The sequence below is a fragment of the Dendropsophus ebraccatus genome, chromosome 4 (assembly GCF_027789765.1).
Source record: "Dendropsophus ebraccatus isolate aDenEbr1 chromosome 4, aDenEbr1.pat, whole genome shotgun sequence".
NCBI lineage: Eukaryota > Metazoa > Chordata > Amphibia > Anura > Hylidae > Dendropsophus > Dendropsophus ebraccatus.
This window is the reverse complement of record NC_091457.1, coordinates 116274460-116297043: the sequence shown is the minus strand read 5'-3', so window position 1 is coordinate 116297043 and position 22584 is coordinate 116274460. Positions and strand designations below refer to the sequence as shown.

Below are 22584 nucleotides of genomic sequence, written 5' to 3'. Positions count from 1 at the left end.
GGGACACTGAGCACCGCGGAATTCTGCCACATTTGCTCAGTGTGAACGGGGCCAAAGGTGATGGGGCCACAAAAATAGACAACTGGTGATGATCACAGCTCACTCTCCCTCTAGAATGGCCTCTGCATGGGTCACACAGCATGCCCAGAAAATGATCCCATTGTAATAAATATTTTCTGGGCCAGTCTATTGTAGCTATGGGGTTTGCTGTAAAGAATATCTTTAAATGCTGTTTAAGGCTGGGTTCACACTACGTATATTTCAGTCAGTATTGTGGTCCTCATATTGCAACCAAAACCAGGAGTGGATTAAAAACACAGAAAGGCTATGTCCACACAATGTTGAAATTGAGTGGATGGCCGCCATATAACAGTAAATAACTGCCATTATTTCAATACAACAGCCGTTGTTTTAAAATAACAGCAAATATTTGCCATTAAATGGCGGCCATCCACTCAATTTCACCATTGTGTGAACAGAGCCTTTCTGTGTTTTGAATCCACTCCTGGTTTTGGTTGCAATATGAGGACCACAATACTGACTGAAATATACGTAGTGTGAACCCAGCCTAAAACAACTCAGACATGATGGCTTCCCCTATAATAATGTACAAAACATGAAATAAAAAAAAAATTACAAAATTAGAAAAGCTTTTTTTCAGTATCTGGCTATAAACATAAAAAAAAAATACATTCATTCACTTTGTTGTTAGTAGATCTCTATGGCAGGGCACCTATGGCACCATCTCTCCCATCCCATCTTTACGCAGATAAAATCCTAGATGGATGCGACACCTGCCGCTGCCTGCAACACAAGCTGAAGTGATACACTGGTGTAGTGGTGAATCTCCAGCTGTCAAACTACAACTCCCACCCTGTCTGTCAGAGTTGTAGTTTTGCAGAACTGGCTAGTTAATGCGTTGTATAATTGTATTGCTGCAGCTCTGTGTATGGGCAGTGTATGAGACGTACAGCTTTATCAGCCTTTTAACATGTAATTTATCCCTGTCACTCTAATACCATTCATAGCCAAAGGCCAACAATGGACACACGGCCCTGCAACGCCTGAAGTGACCTGTTACAGAGAGCTCAATGCCGAGCACTCAGGGTTTACAGCATCACCATGGAAACTTGTGAGTTTTATATACTTTCCAGAACAGAAAGCGGAGTTAACCATTTGCCCTCATTTTAGCATTTCAGACATTGAATCTTCAGCTTCCATAATGGGGGTACAATTACTAGGTCCGCCGATGGTGACTGCAATTACCAGGAGAGACTGCCAGAAAATTCTCACCGTATGGCTTCATTCTAAGGGGGTACTCTGGCTCTTTAAAATTATTATATATTGCTGTGCTTGTATAGATAATAATAAATAACCGAATCTTACCTCACCATACTCTCCCGAGGTCCTTCTGCATCTTCTGGTCCCCCGCTAAACGACGGCGCTGCCACTTCTCAGACAGACCCCTCTGGGCAGTGACAGCCCGCACAGCCAATCAATGACGGGACAGCACAATGGCCATTCATTGGCTTAGCACGTTGTCCCTGCCGAAACGAGTCAGTCTCTGAAGTTGAGGAGGGACTGTACAGTAAGAGACCAGAAGACACTGCAGGATGACACTGGGGGAGCGCAGAGAGGCAAGAATAAGCCCTCTAAAATCAATAGGCTGTCCATGTAATACACTGATAAGTCAGGTCCTTCAGGGGGAGGGCAGCTTTTTGCAATGGCTGACAACTCTGGTGAATGGAGAGAGCCCTGAGCATGGAACCTTCTCTTTGTTGCATTCAAATGCTTTCATAGATCCTCTGAATAGGAGTTGTCTAAGGGCCTTATTACACGAGCGATAATCTGCAGAATGAGGCCGAAACGATCAGCTTATGACAATGAACATCGGCCGATCGTGTGATTGGCCACTGACCACACAACGCTACGTGTAATAGTGATGCACAGCCGACGGATGATGACTGTGTTCAAAAATAATAAAACTTTATACATACAGTACCTGTCCAAGCTCCCCAACCCCTGCTGTTGAGCTTCTACAGTGGACTTTGACAAGACAGACCGCTTGCTACCATCTCTGCTGGTACTTCAGAGCTGTTCTCTGAAATGACAGGTTGCTCAGCCAATCACTAGTTGAGGCGGGACAGTACTGCTGCCAGTGATTGGCTGAGCAACCTCAGAGAACAGCTCTGAAGTTCCAGCAGAGGCGATGGCGAGCTGGCAGAAACAAGAAGAACACCAGGGGGCGTGAAAAGGTAAAAGTCTAAAATGGGAATAAGCCATTAAGTGATATGACAGGTCAGTGTTCACATTACATGAGAGTGCGGAGCAGGGTCAGTCACAATGAGTATAAGTGAATAGACTGCAAGCTCTTGTGAGAGCTGGTCTACATCAGTTTACTCATTATAGAATAGTTATTCTGAAAATAATTTCTAGCATGTCGTTGGATGAGTCAAAATGTAAAAATAAGGAACATTAACATCATGGTGATGGTATAGAAATATGCTGCCATAGCTTCCTATACATCATCTGACATATAATGCGTGCACACCTATCCCACCCTAGGGATGTTCTGTCACCTGAGTAGTTACGTCAGGATGTATAGGCTGCATATAAAAATACATACACATTACCAGGCCCAGAAATAGAAAACATCAATGCAATGGAGAGTGTGGTAAAAAACAAACGTAGTTGACGTAACCCAGTATTAAAGAGCACCGCTTAGGTCTCCTCATATGTCAGTTTTAGTAATTACTTGTATTCTTCATAAAATAACAATGCACGGGATATTATCTATGGGCACATGTACAGATGCACTGCTCCATGCAGCTGGGGGGGGGGGGGGATTCGGTCAGACTTTCACAATCAGACACTTATCCCATTATCCTGTGCATACAGGATGAGTTTTTAGAGGCTGCAATACTTCTTTAAAAGGTACTGCAGTTGAAACAGGACATAAACCAGTCTATTCCAACACTTTCCCATCATAAACCAGCCTATTCCAAGACTTGCCTATCATAAACCAGTATATTCCAAGACTTGCCTATCATAAACCAGCCTATTACAAGACTTGCCTATCCTAAACTAGCATATTCCAAGACTTGCCCATCATAAGCCAGCCTATTCCAAGACTTGCCCATCATAAACCAGGCTTTTACAAGACTGACCTATCATAAACAAGCCTATTATAAGACTTGCCTATCATAAACCAGCCGATAACAAAGACTTGACCATCATAAACCAGTATATTACAAGACTTGCCTATTATAAACCAGCCTATTACAAGACTTGCCTATCATAAACCAGCCTATTACAAGACTTGCCTATCATAAACCAGTATATTACAAGACTTGCCTATTATAAACCAGCCTATTACAAGACTTGCCTATCATAAACCAGCCTATTACAAGACTTGCCTATCATAAACCAGTATATTATAAACCAGCCTATTACAAGACTTGTCTATCATAAACCAGTATATTTCAAGTCTTGCCTATTATAAACCAGCCTATTACAAGACTTGCCTATCATAAACCAGCCTATTACAAGACTTGCCTATCATAAACCAGCCTATCGTGGAGGGAGGGCTGCATAAATGATCACTGGAGTGTTTGTGCGGTCTTCTGCTTCCATCAGTCCTTACCTTATTACACGCAGATGATGAAAGATGACTTTTATTTAGCAGGTCACAACCTAGTGATCAGCTGAAGAACAAACATTTGCTCTTTTGACAGCTGCTCGCTACACCTACTTCAAGGGGCGATATCGCTTGTTCAGCCAATAATCTCTGAATCCAATCGGGTCCTTACTAGAGATGAGCAAGTTTAGTTAAACCACTAGCACATTGGCACATTGAAGCATTGTGTCCCACAGAGTAAATATACCTAGGCAATGCACAATAGGTGATGACCAAAGCTCTTATCCCCTCTTGCACAATGACCGTGGCAAGATTTTTCCATAGAAGTCAATGAGAACCCTCCAGTCTGCAGTCTATGTAGCTGTTGTAAATGCTGTTAGCAAAGCAGAATCATAGGCAAGATGGCTGCCCCCAGAAAACAGATATAGATTAGAGAAAAGAACAAGTTAGTATCTGTATCTAACCTCAAATCTAGGTGACAGGGCTTACATTCTGAGAGGGCTAAGGAGACTGTATAGCAAACAGCAGTCATTGTAATAAGGGCCTGCTTATGCTATATAAAAAGGTAAAAAAAAATACTATAGAATATTCTATAAATGTCTGATGGAGTAGTCACCTCCCACCCCCACAAGACTGCAGGCTGTGATTAAGAAGCACCATAAAGATTAGAGGGACCGGCGAGTTATCTCCAGGATTCAGACCACGGCTGCTGTCATAGTCAGATGCAATAGGCAGCTCACCCATAGGGACCCCTGTATGGTATAGATTTGTCTTACACAAAACTAACAGCTAAAGTTCAGGAAACGCTGAGAGATAAAGAGGAGGAACAGGCACGTACTTTCTCAGCACTGCTATCTCGTTCTCGATACTCGTCTCTTTCCCCTCCAATGCTTTCTTGGGGATGCATTTTATTGCTACCAGTTTTTGGGTCTTCTTCTCTTCTGCCAGGACCACCTCCGAAAATGCACCACTGTGGATTAGAAGGGGGAAAAGTATTAGTCTCATTGACTCAGAGGTAATGTCAAATACAATAGATTTAAAGGGGATGATTAGCATTATAAAAATATGGCAGCGTTCTTGGAGGAACAATGCCAAATAAGGAAAATGAAGTGATGTAATAAATAAAAAAATAAAATAATAAATAAATATACACTACCGTTCAAAAGTTTGGGGTCACATTGATATGTCCTTATTTTTGAAGGTAAAGCACTGTACTTTTCAATGACGATAACTTTAAACTAGTCCTAACTTTAAACAAGTACACTCTATACATTGCTAATGTGGTAAATGACTATTCTAGCTGCAAATGTCTGGTTTTTGGTGCAATATCTACATAGGTGTATAGAGGTCCATTTCCAGCAACTATCACTCCAGTGTTCTAATGGTACAATGTGTTTGCTCATTGGCTCAGAAGGCTAATTGATTATTAGAAAACCCTTGTGCAATCATGTTCACACATCTGAAAACAGTCTAGCTCGTTACAGAAGCTACAAAACTGACCTTCCTTTGAGCAGATTGAGTTTCTGCAGCATCACATTTGTGGGGTCAATTAAACGCTCAAAATGGCCAGAAAAAGAGAACTTTCATCTGAAACTCGACAGTCTATTCTTGTTCTTAGAAATTAAGGCTATTCCATGCGAGAAATTGCTAAGAAATTGAAGATTTCCTACAACGGTGTGTACTACTCCCTTCAGAGGACAGCACAAACAGGCTCTAACCAGAGTAGAAAAAGAAGTGGGAGGCACAACTAAGCAAGAAGATAAGCACATTAGAGTCTCCAGTTTGAGAAACAGACGCCTCACAGGTCCCCAACTGGCATCTTCATTAAATAGTACCCGCAAAACACCAGTGTCAACATCTACAGTGAAGAGGCGGCTGTGGGATTTTGGGCTTCAGGGCAGAGTGGCAAAGAAAAAGCCATATCTGAGACTGGCCAATAAAAGAAAAAGATTAAGATGGGCAAAAGAACACAGACATTGGACAGAGGAAGACTGGAAAAAAGTGTTGTGGACGGATGAATCCAAGTTTGAAGTGTTTGGATCACAAAGAAGAACGTTTGTGAGACGCAGAACCAATGAAAAGATGCTGGAAGAATGCCTGACGCCATCTGTTAAGCATGGTGGAGGTAATGTGATGGTCTGGGGTTGCTTTGGTGCTGGTAAGGTGGGAGATTTGTACAGGGTAAAAGGGATTCTGAATAAGGAAGGCTATCACTCAATTTTGCAACGCCATGCCATACCCAGTGGACAGCGCTTGATTGGAGCCAATTTCATCCTACAACAGGACAATGACCCTAAACACACCTCCAAATTGTGCAAGAACTATTTACAGCAGAAGCAGGCAGCTGGTATTCTATCGTTAATGGAGTGGCCAGCGCAGTCACCAGATCTGAACCCCATTGAGCTGTTGTGGGAGCAGCTTGACCGTATGGTACGCCAGAAGTGCCCATCCAACCAATCCAACTTGTAGGAGCTGCTTCTAGAAGCGTGGGGTGCAATTTCTCCAGCTTACCTCAACAGATTAATAGCTAGAATGCCAAAGGTGTGCAATGCTGTAATTGCTGCAAAATGTGGATTCTTTCACGAAAGCAAAGTTTGATGTAAAAACAATGTTATTTCAAATACAAATCATTATTTCTAACCTTGTCAATGTCTTGACTCTATTTTCTATTCATTTCACAACGTATGGTGGTGAAGAAGTGTGACTTTTCATGGAAAACACAAAATTGTTTGGGTAACCCCAAACTTTTGAAAGGTAGTGTATATACACACACATTTTATATAATATATATATATATATATATATATATATATATATATATGAGTGTGTGTGTGTGTGTGTCAGTGACACAACCTCATTCCATTGTAAATAAATTTAACAGTTCATTTTTATTACCTGTTATAATATATATTACCTGTAATAGCATTGTTTATTCTACCATTCTTTACCATATATATTCCATTTACAAAGTCCTATCAGCAGCATATATAATACCACAGCACTAATACAGGATGCGACTTTTACCGTAACTAGATCGCAGCCAAAGTAGTCACAAAGCCTTATGCAACACAAATATAATGAACAACACAAACATATCAATTATCATTGGCAGTAAAGTATAAAGGAGTAACAAGCCATTGTGGTATATAACAAGCTAATTACACAGGGCTGGAGATGGATGGAAGACGCTCTAATCCTATATCTGGAAATAGATGGGGGCCGATGAAGGAAGCGAGAGCCAAGATCTATTCTATATTCATATGCTCTGTGACAGTGAGCGGTGCGGCCTCTCCAGACGTCGCATTCATCCTCTGCTAAAGATGGGCGGCCATAATTATATGCTATTTCAATCAACGTTGAATGATGCCCCGCGCAGGCTGCAAGACAGTTACTTTAGGACAATCGCAGCATGGTTTACTGAAAACCTTTCGGATCTGGGGGGGGACCTGTGACATACTGTAAAGAGGCTTAATGATCTGAGGAAGCTGGGAGCATGATGAGGAGGATGTCACGGTTGCCTCAGAGCATGACCACGCTGTCACATCACAAAGATGCAAAAAAATGTTTTCTCTTTTTACTATTTTTGTAGACAAATTTTTTTTTTACTAAAAACAAAATCGGCAAATAAATACAACATAAATAATTCTGAAAATCTAACAGTCCCAAATTATTGGGATTTATTTTAAACCAATCATTGGCAAAATATGTCCTGGTGGTAATATGCTGCTTATGCAACCTCTATGGGAACCCATGGGTGTTACAAAAGCTGCATAAAACAGCCCTTTCGGTTATTTTGCAACTATGGAGGCCACATGTATCTCGAAGGAGGTCAGAGGTCAGGAGGCCCTCAATCTTGAGAGTTTGGGCCCACAGTTCTCAAACATGAGGTCTCACAAGGGAAAACTTCATAAAGGGGTTATTAAGGAATGAAAAAATATATCTTCCTTTTTCCAGAAATAGCACCATCCTTTAGTAAGTGTGTTGCATTTCAGCTATTTTATTTCAGTGAATGGAGCAAAGTTGTAATACCACTCACAATCTTAGGATGTGTAGGGGGTGTTTTTGGAAGAAAGCAGTTAGGTTTTTCTGATAATGGATAACCCCTTTAAATGGAATCTTTCACTAGGTTTATGCCGCCTTAAATGAGGGCAGCATAAACTAATAACAGAAATGCTGAACAGATTGATTTATTACTTACATCCTTTTGTTCAGCCGTTCTCCTAATATGTAGGAGAATAGGATTCTTGCCACACCCTGGTCCCGCCCTCCAGATACTGATTGACAGTTAGTGCTTATATACAGCATGGATAGATAACTGCCAATCAGCAGCTGGTGGGCAGATTTTTCAGCTTTTCATGAATATTGAGGACTACTGGGCTCATGCACATAATGGAGAGGACTACTTGTTGTCCAGGTTGTTCAAGAGGACATCTCTGGATCAACTGCACAGAACAACGCAAGCGATACATCATTCTGTTCAGCTTCTCTGTCACTAGTTTATGCTTCTCATAGATAGGACAGCAGAACCCTACTGACAGTCTCTTTAATGTCTGCTATAAAATGTTAACAATTCTATAATGGCCAGACAGAGATACCTGGAGGTAACAGCGCCACTCTTGTCCATAGACTATATGTGGTATTGCAACTCAGTCTCCTTTCAGTGAATAGACTAGGTTTCCGCTGCCACAGACAGAAGTGGAGGTAACTTTTACTTTTGACTTCTCACAGATAAAAGACCCTGGGACTTTTGCATACAGTTACTACAGAATTCTTCATTGTTATGATTTACATCCACCCGGCCATCCCCAAAGGAGACATTTTCCCTAGTAACAAAGCGGCATGGGGCACCGAACTCCTCATGTATATGGATAAAGCTCCCCTGGTGCTACCTTGTTGCAGGCTCGCTAGCTCTCTCCTGGGTCTCCCCATCTCCCTGGCTGAGCAGCAGACATCTCTATAATAAGAGCAGGCAGCTATGACTACTGATCCATATGGTTAGGAAGAATGCTGCAGAGATTTTATTTATAGCTGTCTGCTCCGTACAACTCTATGTTGTGTAATAGCAGAGGCTGAACTCATTGAGCTGTAATAATACATATACAGGTGCAATGCATTATAATCACCAGCGCTCACCACAAAGTACAAACTCATCCTCTTCTGTCAAGTTCTATCCAGCAGTTATAATACATATACATTATTACAGGTATATACTTGTACCTTTTTTTTTTTTTTTAAGGAGAACCATCTATACATCAGATTAGGTTTTTGGACCTGCAGTCATAATACAAGCCCAAAAATGCACCCATATTATGTTTGTCTTCTACTGTCGCAGGGATCAATGAAAGGATTGTCACCCAGGTTCTAAAACACCTGAATGGCATACATACCTAGTTATCATGGGCACACAAAAGGAAGGTGGTTTCACAGTTTTAACCACCCCTCTGCATGTCTGAATGGGCGTCCTTTAGGATTACGGTGGAGCAGGGTAGTATGTGTAAGTGCAATAAGAGTTCACTTAAAATAGACGGACGTACTAAGGGGGTAATTACTGTGTGCGCTGTAACGGTGTTGGGAGCAGTATTACTGGGTGCAGAAACAGGAAAAAAAAGGAGACACTCTTATTGACTTCAGTTACTTAGGGGCATGAATATTGGTGCATTATTATGGTGTCTGTCACTATTACCATCTAGGGTACGTGCAGAGAGTGAAGAATAGGTGGAATTGATGCTGTGGAAATAATTTAAAAAAAGGGAGAAGAAAAGGGAAAGGTAATATCTGTTCATGTACGTTTAATTTAGTAACTATAAGGTGGTAATGTGCAGAAATGTTGAGGTGGTATTTTTTAGTAGCAGTATGGCGGTATAATACAGTCACTATGTAGTAGTAAGATGAAGTCATGGTGTGGCGGCACTGTTATTCTTTTATATTGACAAAACTATGTAAAGTGTTACAGAATCAGTTGGCACTATTATTATTTATATCACGTGCATGAAACTACTGCTAGTTATATGGTTAAACATCTCCTGCTGCTGACTACATGGAAAGATAAGAAGTTCAGGGCTCTAAGAAAGGTGGGGAAAAAAACATGAGTTGTCGCTTGTACTGTAAATTTGCACCATAGCTTTTCTTGCTCTAATTTATGACTTCATTTGTAACTGGAACTAATATACAGCCCATTCCCAGGAGCCCGCTCTCATTATAGATGGGGCCACAAAAGACCGATTACCACGACACAGTCATCCCAATGGAGCAAGCCTCAGCTACAGTGTTGGAAAATGAGAATTATTAATCTCTGTGGTCAAGTACATCACACGTAGGCACAAGATCAAAGATGGAAGAGCTTGTGTGATTTAAGAATACAGATGCCGTTTAAGGTGTTAATTTAAAGTGAATCTGTCAGCTGCAATTTAATATTGAAATTGCTGTTAAGTCAAGGCGACACATGTTACCTTTCAAATATCCGCCAGGTGCTTCCATAAGGTAGAAAAACACTTTCATTCTCCAGTGCAAAGTGTCAGAGACATTCCCAAGCTCCTGAAATGCTAAGGGGTTTGTAACGCCTCCTCGCTCCTCCTCATCCCTGTCTCTACTCGTAGCTCAGCTTCCAGCTGACTGACAAAAGGGATAAGAAGACAGAGAAGAGGCGTTACAGAAAAGAATATATTGCACCTTTTTATGAGTTTTATATAAAATAGTCCACTGCACCAAATCTATTATCACACTATGTAGGATTTGATGTTCTTAAAGGGAATCTGTCAGCTCTAGATCATGTTCAGAGCTCAGTGTCAATGAGGCGTTGCCTGCCTAATCCTTCCTCCACTTCTTGCTGCTTGATGTCCTGGGCTCAGTGCTGGAAACTGAGCCCTGTACATCCATCAAGCAAGGCAGGGAGAGGAGGGAGGAGGCATGCATGCTGCAGCTAAGCAGCACCTCTGACTCTGAATATGCTCTAGAGCTCCTTTTAAAGATCCCACCATTAGATTATGTCAGTACCATCTGGTAATCTGGAATCTGTGTGTGCCGTGTACCAGTATGGCAGGACTAGGTGAAAAGCTAACATGTGGGTTTAGTCTGCTGTCCAGTAGCATGAATGATCCCGTATTCAGCATGCCGGATTATCAGATGAAACTGTTTATCCTAAGACAATCTCACGGCCTCTTATTATTGCATTTTCTAAAGCTTTAGAGGCCCAATGACTTCAGACACTGTGTTTAAGATGATCAGATTTTGGAGGGAGAAGGGTTAACCGTTGTCTTTATCATGTCGTATCTCCTGTTTACTCCATTTAGCGCAGCCTCTCCCCATCGAGTTCTGCCGGATTGGAAGACTGACAAAGCCATCTGCCTCCATGGAAACAGAGAATAATTCTCATTTATTTTTAGGAAAGCATCAGAGTGATTCCAATGCATTTGAAGGCATCGCGCAGCAGAGATAGCCTGGAAGGCCCTAGTTACACATGCGTCACACCATCTAACACAGGCTGTACTAATGAGCAGCTTAACCACGGCAATGCCAGGAGGTGAAGAACATTCCACCAGAGACGCCAAAAACCTGTGAAAACTGACAGACGGGAACTGAAGTCTTGACAGTAAAATGTGAAAACAAATATGGCGGCCAGAGAACAGGCTTGCTTGCCACGCGTCATCGGATCATGTGCCACAATACGATGTTACCCAGATCTAGACATGTTGTCTATGTCTTAAGCTTCATGACAATGCAAAATCACCAGTAAATCCAGTTTTCAGGGTTGTCCCCAAATTCTGGGAAAGCTGAGATCTGACATTTACCCTCAATATGCCATCATCCCCCATCATACCGGAGATCTGAGAAGCCGTTCGATGGGGTCCTAACACTACTTGAGTCTACTTTGCAACATTTTATTTCATAAAACATAATAAAAACATTGAAAATGATGACCAATCTGTGGGCAGCATATTACAGAGCAGGAGAAGCTGAGCAAATTGACATATTATTGTGCAGGAAAAGGTCAGTACAACTAGTAATTTATCTAATTAACTGGCTGCATATGGTGGGAGGTCAAGTCTAGTGGGAGGTCCTAATAAGGGACTGATCGATATCGCTGTATGTACACTCATACAGGGAAGGCTGTGAATCACAGATTGGGACTGCCCACTGGACTCCTTGGACCAGAGTGAGCAGAGTTAAATGGATAGATTACTAGTTGTACTGAATCTTTACAATACAACAGCCCTACAAACAGCCCCAGATATCTAAGCTTTCTGGACCTTTTTGAATACGACACGTGGCAATAACACGTTTTTAGATTTTCCGCATTGGTAGGTCTTGCAATATGTGCACCAACTATGACTGGTTGTTCTACATAATGATTTGTAATTAGTTCTTATACGACAAGCCCACTTGCATCTCCTGCTTCTCAAACATGGAGGAAAATAAAAAAAACTCATATCTATGAATTAGCGCCACATTTATGTTATATTTGGCTCTTCCTGGCTAACCCCTCTGGATCTCCCTCCTTAGACTCTAAACTGGTTGCATCATACTAGAGTGCAAGGTCTCACTTATATTTAGGTACTTCACGTAATGTTTGACGCGTTTCTCCACTTCCGTGTGTAAATTGAGCTGAACCTGACGGACCACTTGAAAATGTGTCTGTATTCGAATATCCAGTATTACACCGGTTACAGAAAATTATATCCACAGAGCTATGTAGATGACGAGTGTGGAAATGTATCTGCACTGTGACTCATAATTCATTATTATTACACAGGACTAAAACGAGACTGTCCCGATGCTCCTTGTCGTATAAGGTCTGGCTTTTAAGATGCCTTTTCAATGTGCAATAAGAGGCGGAAAGGGTTAATGTGATAAATGAGGGGGCGTGGAGAGGAGGCGTCGCAAAGCAGAAAAAGCGTCTAATTATTACAATGTGCAACGGAATTTTCTTCCCGGTACCTGGTGTAATAAGCAGTATTGAAAAGGGGTTGCTAGGCAACCGACATGTTGTGCTGACACGGGGGTCTCGCTGGATGATGGGTGACCTGCAGAGGAGCCGGATCACGGGCCAGAGATAAAAATCACAGAAGAAAAAAAAAAAAAAAGGATCATGAAATGGAGTCTAGATATAAGGACGTGGACATGTCCACAAACCAGATCCTGAAAAATCTGCCATGACCATAGGAGCCATAGCAGAACCAAATACAGTGGTGCCTTGGATTACGAGCATAATTTGTTCCGGGACCATGCTTGTAATCCAAATCCACTCTTAAATCAAAGCAAATTTTCCCATAAGAAATCATTGATATTCAAACAATTGGTTGCACACCCCAAAAATAATGATTTATTATTCTGAACAACATGTAAAATAGATGAAACAAACATTCAGAAACAGCAGAATCTGTGATATTATAAGTTACTGTCCAGTAATGGAGAGGATGGGAAACACCAGGGCGGAGAGAGACTGCAGGGAGCATGAAGGAATGAGCAGGGAAGATGTGGGCAAATACATGCAGCACTCTCTGTCTGGGGAGAGAGGGGTTACAGCTATGGAGAGATTACCTCCACAGTCCTGTCCCCTGATGTAATCCCTAGCCTGAAGTGGATCTGCTATGATTTGGAAGGTGAGGGAGTCTCTCTGGGTCAGAGTACAGTGCCGTAGACCACGCTATTTAAACCACACACGCTCCCACCCAGTACAGGTAGCTCTTAAACCAAAGCAATACTCTTAAACCAAGTCATATTTTTGAAAAACTGTGAGCTCTTAAACCAAAACGCTCTTAATATAAGTTAGGGCGGGTTCACACTACGGAATTCTCGCGGACAATGTCCACGGAATTCCGTCAGCTGTCCGCCCGCACGGGCACGCGCTTTTCCGCTGGCTCCATGGACACCATTCTATGGGCCGGCGTATTCCGCGATCCGCTAAAAGAAGTGACATGACACTTCTTTCAGCGTATAGCAGAATGGTGTCTATGGGGCCGGCGGAAAGGCGCCCAGATGTGCGGGTGGACAGCTGTCTACTGTAGACAGTTGAGGAAGGCTTGACGCTGAAACGTCCTGTTTTTTACCGCTGTGAAAAAATCTGATAAATTTTCTATAATAAAAGATTTCTGGAAGCACGAAAATGGTGAGTGCCGAGATTTGAACTTTCATGAGGCTTCTAATGTTTGGCAAAGAGCAGGGGGCAACTGGGGTAACCGTAGTCGGATCTCCACCACCAGTCAGGCTTTTACAATAAAACTTCTAACACAAAATGAATGGGGAGGAGGAGTGGGGTCATGGGACTAAAATCAGACGCAAATTACACTTTACAGCAGACACCTCATTCCTTATTTGTAAATGTCATTTAAAAGAGAAGATCAGCGAGTCTGGACCCTGAATAGTGCAATTGAGTGGCTGACATATAATACATGGACAGGCCAGGTCTGCCAGGCATGAGTCATTTGTGATACCCCACTAAGACGTCCATATCTCATAACAGGGTAGATAGAAAGCAGATGACTTCATAAGACAATCCCTTTAAAGAGGTGTGCAACTTTGTAAGCACTAAGCCTAAAAGGCTGAAGATATGGCTCCAAAGTTAAAACACACATCACCCAACTTTCTCAGGGCTCTGACAAATTATTACTACATGGTAAATTTAAAAAAAAAGAAATCAAAATCAAAAATTCAGTTCTCACTGGGTACAAGCTGACACATTGAGGTAAATTCAAATTGGAAAGCTCAGTGTGCACAAGACCTTAGAAAAGCGAGGCTTTTAGGCCACCTCAGGGCATGGTGTGTACATGTATGTATGTGCATTTCTCTATACATATATCTGTGTATATGTGCATGTGTATAGGTGTATTGTGTATATTTATGCATACATGTGCTTAAGTGTATAAATGTCTGTATGTAGATTCATTAACATGCCGCATGTACCAGTGTGTATGGATGTAAGTGTATACATAAGGGTCTACGCTGAGACGTTACATTGTAATAGTAGCAGTCATCAGGTACCATGCACAACTTTAAAACATGAAGATTTGCTCAGAAGAAAGTTACAATTTCATCCTTGATCAAGTCCACGGGGCTGGAATGGGAATAGCGAAACTCTTTATTCCCCGGCTGACCTGGTCCTTACACTGCGAAGATGCCAATACTATCACACAAAATATTCCAAGAATTTCTCAGGATGGAGAAGTCTAAATATAAGCCATGCTCTCTTTAAAGCTTGTGGCCTCTGTCGACCTGCTCTTCCACTACACCTTGGTCTTGTCATATGTGCATATGATAAGAAGGCCGCTGCGGTGATAGCGTTTCTCTGCTAAAGTTGCAATAGAGGTGATGACTGGCTCTTACTCCAATGTATTACATGCTCCCACTATGGTTGCCAGCCTCAGATGGGCCTCCTGAGGAGTTTGCCTGTGCCCATTGAGCGATCTACTTCATGTCCAAAATTGTAATTACAGTCATAAAATTCCATTGGAAAATTGTGCCCTCCTGTAAACTAAAACCCCTGAAAGCCGACAGTGTAGACAACGGTGCTCAATGGATACAACTTTTTATTGTTTATATAGAAGAAACATGTCTGAGGGGAACTTTCCAGCACCTCCAGCCAATATGGAAATTATTGTATACCAACAATTTCAAATCATCGTCCATAGGGGGCAATGAAAGAATAGTTGCTGGTGTAATAACAAAGAAAAAACCTTCCCAGGAAAAAATAGAAAAGAGGGCTGCTATATGTATATTAAACATGTGAAAATTACTCCTTGATGTCTTAAAGGGGAACTCCGGATAAGAAAAACTTGTTTTCTGTTAAAAGTACATTAAAAGTTATATAGATGTGTCTTTATAATGTATTACCGTATCTGTGCGGTTCTGCCACATTGGTAGCTGATAGAAATCCAGGAAGTAAAGAAAATTGGCCTGTGTGCCAATTCACATTGTCTCCTGCTTCTTCTGCTCTCCCACCTTGTCAGACAAAAAATACATGTCTCTGTCTCACATTGAGGGTGTTTGCTGAGCGCAGGCTGATGATGTAGACAGGAAGCAGGGAGTGATCTCACAGGAGGCTTGGCTGAATCCCCCAATCCCCTGAGTGATCCACCATCTCTGACTGGCCAGAAGCAGCTGCAGCACTAATTTTATTGATTGTGATGGGTGGGGGACTGTGATGATCACCTGAGGGAAAGCATTGCATTCTGGCAACTGCTCAACCAGGAAGGACAGGAACACAATACAGAACCCCCCCAAACATATTGATTTTTGGTAGTTTAAAAACTGGGATAGCCAGGTAAGTAATGCTATATGCTTCTGCAGAAGTTTCATATTTTTTAACCTCTACCTGGAGTTCCCCTTTAAAGGACTTGTTTAAAGGGGTTGTCCGGCGATAAAAAATTATTCACAGAATAACACACATTACAAAGTTATACAACTTTGTAATGTATGTTATGTCTGTGAATGGCCCCCTTCCCCGTGTCCCACCACCCCCACCCGTGTACCCGGAAGTGTGGTGCGCTATACATTACCTGTCACGTGCCGACCACAGTCTCCGATCGTCAGCAGTGACGTCTTCTTCGGGAGGCCAGCGGATCTTCCCGAGTGCCGGCCGCCCTCTGCAGCGTCATCCGAAGCTCAGCCGCGATTGGCTGAGCATAACTGTGCTCAGCCAATCGCGGCTGAGCAGCTGATGACGTGGCCGCGTCATCAGCCGCGATTGGCTGAGCACAGTTATGCTCAGCCAATCGCGGCTGAGCTTCGGATGACGCTGCAGAGGGTGGCCGGCACTCGGGAAGATCCGCCAAGCTCCCGAAGAAGACGTCACTGCTGACGATCGGAGACCGTGGACGACACGATATGCGGTGAGTATAATGCACCACACTTCCGGGTCTAGCGTGGGTGGGGGGGAAACACGGGGAAGGGGGCCATTCACAGACATAACATACATTACAAAGTTGTATAACTTTGTAATGTGTGTTATTCTGTGAATAATTTTTTATCGCCGGACAACCCCTTTAAGTTCTGTGTGCTTCATAGCATATAGAAAGTGCCCGCTGTGCCAATCACTGGTTGCAGTGGTGACCTCCATCTCTGCTAATGACTGGCTGAGCGGGCATTTCTTATGTGTCAACGAACAGGAAAGTGTGCAGCAGCTGGAAACACCACCGTAATAGCAGCAGCAATGTTTTTACCCCTCGTAATGCACATCTTCACCTAAAAAAATACTTAGACAACTCTTTTATTGCTTAGATATGATAAAGCCTGAGGCTGTACTACTAGGAACCCATTCTGTTTTCTGCTGAAAGACCTTGTGTAGAGCCAAATCCCCAGATACTTCCACATACAGTACATCCTACAAGGCTTGAACAGTAGAATGCCATTTCCCTATCTGCATCAGAGGCTTTGTTAGACTGCAGATCTTGACTTTTTACACACAGCAGTACTTATTCTTCCAACAAAAAATGGTGGCTTGGTGCTGCTGGTGGAATGGATCCAGCCTAAGTTATGAACATATAAGGATATCAATATATTAGATAAAGTGTCATTATGGAGATGGAAATAAGACGGGGCCAGGTGATCAGACTGTCTCAGTAGTGCAGCCTCAGGCTTTGAGCTACTAACTTCAAGTGATCCTATCTCAGCAGAGGCGTCAGATATTCCAGGTACAACGGCTTTCTCTGTGCCTCCTATAGCTATGCTACTGTCTAGGCTTGGAGCCCCATGATTCCAGAAGCAGAATTGCCAGTACTCCTCCAGCACTAGTCATACAGATGGTATGAAGGATCTAAACCCGACTGAGGACTGCAGCTGCCTCATGCAGCTCACAATGTGCACCGAGGAGAATGCGTGTTTGGGTAGGAGTCCCTAATGAGGTGCTAAGACGTCTATTTATTCATAGGGTGCACAGTGTGTTCATACCACATTTTTTGGCAAGCGAAATCGTGGGCAAAGTATAAATATTTTTAATCACTTTCTCAATGTATTCTGAAGTCACTTCAATCATCGGCAGCGAACATGTGGTACAACAAGCAAAATATGTCGGTGAATGATCATACAAAGTTTGCCTGGCGTAGCCTATGTCCTAATATAACTCCGGAGTGGATAATTTTAGCATTTCTGCAACCTATGGGAAAATTCCCACTGCGAAATTCATTATGCTCCAAGGCCTAGAATAACTAGCATTTATCATATACAAAGCATAGAGCGGCGAAGAGGAGGTATAGCATGAAATTCATGGATATTTATGCAAAATCAGTAAGACGGTGTCAGATAACATACAGCATTTACAATGCAAGTGGCTCTGCTATGATTTGGAAGGTGATTGAGACTTCCTGGGTCAGAGTACAGGGCTGTAGACCCCATTATGCAGACCATGCCCGTCCCCCACCCCGCCTCCCACCCAGTACAGGGAGCTCTTAAACCAAAGCAATGCTCCTGAACCAAGTCACAATTTTGAAAAACTGTGAGCTCTTCTTGCAAAACGCTCTTAATCCAAGTTACTCTTAAACTAACGCAGTGAAGGCACCACTGTATTACTGAATTTTTCATCAGATTTGAAAAATATAGAATGGTTTTCATTCATCTGAACTGACCGTTCTGTTCTTTGCTGCATGTTACTGGACAGAGCAGAGAACTCTGTCTTGCTTACAAAATCCATTGTCAAATCCTGTTAAGGCATTATAAAAGTGGTTAACCCAAGATGACAGACTGATGTAACTGATGGTATTATTATGTGTATAGGGGCTCCAGACTCTCCTCCGACAAATGATGTCAGGAAAGAGATGCATCAGGCATGTTAGATTTTATCTCTGGAACAATAAGTCCGCCCAGAGGTGTCTGGAGGTGGCTCTTATTCCTCTATCCCCACTGAGAACACATACATGCTTGACTAAACCAAACAGGCATATGTATAGAGGACAATTCAGGATAGACAGCTAACAGCCATACAAGAGTTTATCTGACAGTATAGATAAGCGAACATCAAGAACACTCAGGTTTGTATGAACGTTCTGCATTTGATTACCAGTAGCTGAAGTTGGATGCAGCCCTAGGGAGTCCTTGAAAACATATGTGGTGTCCTACCACAGGTGTTGCTAATGTCTGCACCCTTCGCAAAAGTCTGTACTCTAAGTAGAGGTGGTAATGAAGTAGTACCTAAATTTTGCCACTAGATGTCGCTAGTATGTATACCCTGTACCTATGTATTGCACGGCTGTAGTACTCCAGGGGTTGTTTTTGTGATTTGTACACCAATGAGAGCTCTTTCTCTTCTCCACCTCTCTCTATTCTTCTTTCTTTCTTTGCACTCTCTTCTCACCCAATCACAGCAGGTATTACATACCCTGTTGGAGGTACACACATGGGAGAGGAAGTGTAGTCACACTTAGTCTTAGTCTGGCTCCTGTACAGAGAGGACGCAAGGCAGAACGGTCCCTACAGCAGTCACGTTGGTCCCTGGCTTATGCCAGATCCCCTGTTAGAGGACAAGTCCAGTGTAGTCTAGTCTAGTCTAGACACACATGGGAGACAAGGCCACTCTTTTCTTGAAAGCAGCACTTCTACACACTATGCAGGGCTAACGCTCACAGAGAGGATCATGGGGATCAGGGATCATCCCAGCCCACGCAGTGAAAGTCTAAAGGTGCAGGACAGTATCCTGAAGCAAGAGGAACTGATCGGGATAGAGCAAAGTTGCTAGAAGCCTATGTACTCTATTTCGCAGCGCGGGTGTAATCAGAAAACTCTGACCACTCTGCTCACCCCAGGTAACAAGGTCTGGGGCTTGTGTCACCCTCCAGGATGGGTCACCCAACACTGGTGGGCAATAGGTGGTGCAAAGACAAAGGTCAAAACACGGGCACAAGTATTCTCTCTATTCTCAAGTATTCTACTTCTAAAGTTCCGGCAGAGCACAGTAGTACATTGGGTTGGCTTGACATCCTCCACTATACTTCTCTGCACTTACTCTCTACTTCTCAGCACGCGACCAAGCCAGCATGGCTATTCTACCTCTTAAGCTCTCAGCACAAGTCTTGTCAGTCAAGTACAAAGTCTATTGTTAATACACAAGTCTACTGGATATTACTGTATTAAGTATTTTCTAAAAGTAAAGGAGAGTTTATTTATGGTAACAGGACTCAGTGATCATTACTTAAGCACTCACACAGTAGTTGTATCTTCCTTGGGTCATCTCCCCTTTCTGTGGGTGGCGGTACCAATAGTCCGGGTGGGTCACAACTCCACTCCCGACCCCCGTGATAAGCACCCAAGGGACCCACCTGGCAGGTCAGGGTATAGCCAGCCTCCCTAAAATAAAAGCAGGTGTGTCAGATAGCTATATCCTACTACTCTAAATAAAAGATGGCACCCTTAATCCTTTGACGAACCATTCTTAATGAACTGGCAATGGGTCTTTTTCATTTAATTGTTGTCACCTTATAAATGGCAACACAGTCCTTTAAAACAACAGATTTACTGGATGAGATGACAAGCTTGTTCGTCATCCATACCACTGTATACACTAGTAAACATAACCCTTTGGCATATTAATGGGAACAGAAAGTTCTATGCAGACAAAAAACAAAATGTTCACGCAAACAGTGTTAATCAGTGCAAAACACTTAAGCAAAAATGCCTGGCAACAAATGGTCTTCAGGTTAGATAAAGCCCATGCAATAACAGGCTGACTTGGCCGTTTTGCCACCAATCTCAGAAGCCATGATTGCGTGATTCCTTATTACTAGAGATGAGTGAACCGCGTTCGGGTTCGAGTCGATCCGAACCCCAATCGGTATTTGATTAGCTGGGGCTGCTGAACTTGGATAAAGCACTAAGGTTGTCTGGAAAACATGGATACAGCCAATGACTATATCCATGATTTCCACATAGCCTTAGGGCTTTATCCAAGTTTAGCAGCCACCGCTAATCAAATGCCGAAAGTTCGGGTTCGGATGGACTCGGGCATGCTCGAGGTTCGCTCATCTCTACTTATTACAAATCAGTATGTTTACTCCGACATACAACCACGCCGATTTCTAAATCTATATGTAGAAAGTAGTGTCAAATGCAATTATAAGTTAGTGTTGTCCCAAAGACTGGAAATACACACAATAGCTATGGGCTCATTCCACATGGGAGGGGGCTGAGTTGTGAGCAACAAAGTATGACCACAAATTTGTCCTATACAAAGAATAGGGTCTCTTGAGATTTTCATGTTTATGTCCATGAGGTTCACTAAAGAGCATCTCACTAAATATGGTTAAAACCTTCTTAGAAAAAATGGCTGCTCCCATTTGCACACAATACAATTCAATACAATGAAAAAAAAAATACAATATTAAAATAGAAACAGGAAAAAAATTAACATATTCCAATATCTGGATCTAACCAATCAATAACTTAAATCTAGGTTATACATTCTTTTTAAAATGGCGAACAACACAGTGGAACCTATTATAAAAGCCAATGGATTCCATTGGATAGGGTTGTGCCTGCTAAGGTAACCATACACCTTCAATAACTGACCGCCCCAGTCCTCCCCATACACAGGAATGTTTGGCATGGCAAAGTGTCCATGGGGAGGGTTAAAGGGGAACTATTAGCAGGTTAGACAAATCTAAACTGCCACTTATAGCACCTGGAACACTGAGGAGAAAGGTATGTGCGTTACCTTCCTCTTCGATGCCGGTCCTGTGCTGTTAATCAGAGTAATCTTTACTCTCGTGCACTATTAGGAGCACTGCTGCATCATTGGCCCTCTCCTTCTAACGATAATCATTGGAGGGTGCGGGCCAGATGACGCAGCATTGCTCCTAACGGTGCTCCGGAGTGAAGATTTCTCTAACAGGGTGGGACTGCCACAGAGGAGGAAGGTAACACACATACCTTCCTCCTCAGCGTCCCAGGCGCTATAAGGGGCTATCAGCAGTTTAGATTTGTCTAAACTGCTGATAGTTCCACTTTAAGCCTCAGCCAAAACAAGGGGTCAGGCGGTGATTTTCCATCATTCCCTACCCCATTACCATGGCATCATCTGTCGGTGGATGGTCGGGAGAGAGCCCGATACACCATATACTGACATCCAAATACACTGCGAGCCTTTGATTATGGACGACTAAAGTATAAGGTGTATGGAGAATGTTTTATATTAAAGCCTACAAGGTGCATGTGATCTCCAAGATATACTTATTAGAAGCTGGTAAAATAGGCAACGTTCCGGCATAAATATGTGAAAGATCATACGAGGTAAAGAATGAAGGGCCATACTTATTGGTTGTTCTCCTGTGACATACTATGGGACCTGGAGAGCTCTTTCTTGAAAACCATAAGTATTTAGTTTCTGAGAAAAAAAGGAAATGGTAGAAGGCAGCAAGTCATAGGAGAAACTACTATCTCCACCAGATAACTTCACTTCCTCAGAAGCAAAAAGCAGAAGTAAATTAGAATCAGAAATGCTGATTTCATTGATACTGAAAGCCTGTCATGCGATGGAGTGTGCGTATATCATCATCTCTTAACATGACCCTCTTTACTTTTATAGGGTTATTCCTATCTCAAAAAGTTACGCCTAAGGCACACATCAAACACGCGGTCCTCCAGCTGTTGCAAAACTACAATTCCCATCATGTTGGACAGTCAAAACTAAAGCTTTGGCTGTCCAGGCATGATGGGAATTGTAGTTTTCAACAGCTGGAGGACCACTAGTTTGACAGGATAAGAGCACTGCATTCATAGTACTCCATTCATTATCTATAGGGTCTCTAAATATTGTAGAGCGCTGAGCCCCACCGATTCTGATCAGCTTGTTAGGGGAGAACTTCCGGAGAATGGAAACACCTCTTTAAAGATGAAATTTTATGGTCTGCCAGCAGTGCATTTGAGAAGGAATCTTAAGATTGTATATGGCAGTTATGCCTCACGTGTAGATAGCATCAGCCTGACTGAATGTTCCACCACTATTAGATAACTCAGACCATCAGATAATC

General features: G+C 42.6%; 1 protein-coding gene across 4 annotated transcripts in view; it reads right to left on the bottom strand.

Annotated features, from left to right (window-relative positions):
* CAMK1 (calcium/calmodulin dependent protein kinase I) overlaps nucleotides 1–22584 on the bottom strand; it is a 116024-nt gene that overhangs the window by 32878 nt on the left and 60562 nt on the right. For all 4 annotated transcript variants that reach the window (XM_069966835.1, XM_069966833.1, XM_069966832.1 and 1 more), the window contains exon 3: nucleotides 4476–4607. In XM_069966835.1, the coding sequence (XP_069822936.1) occupies nucleotides 4476–4607 (132 nt within the window). The remainder of the gene's footprint in view (nucleotides 1–4475; nucleotides 4608–22584) is intronic.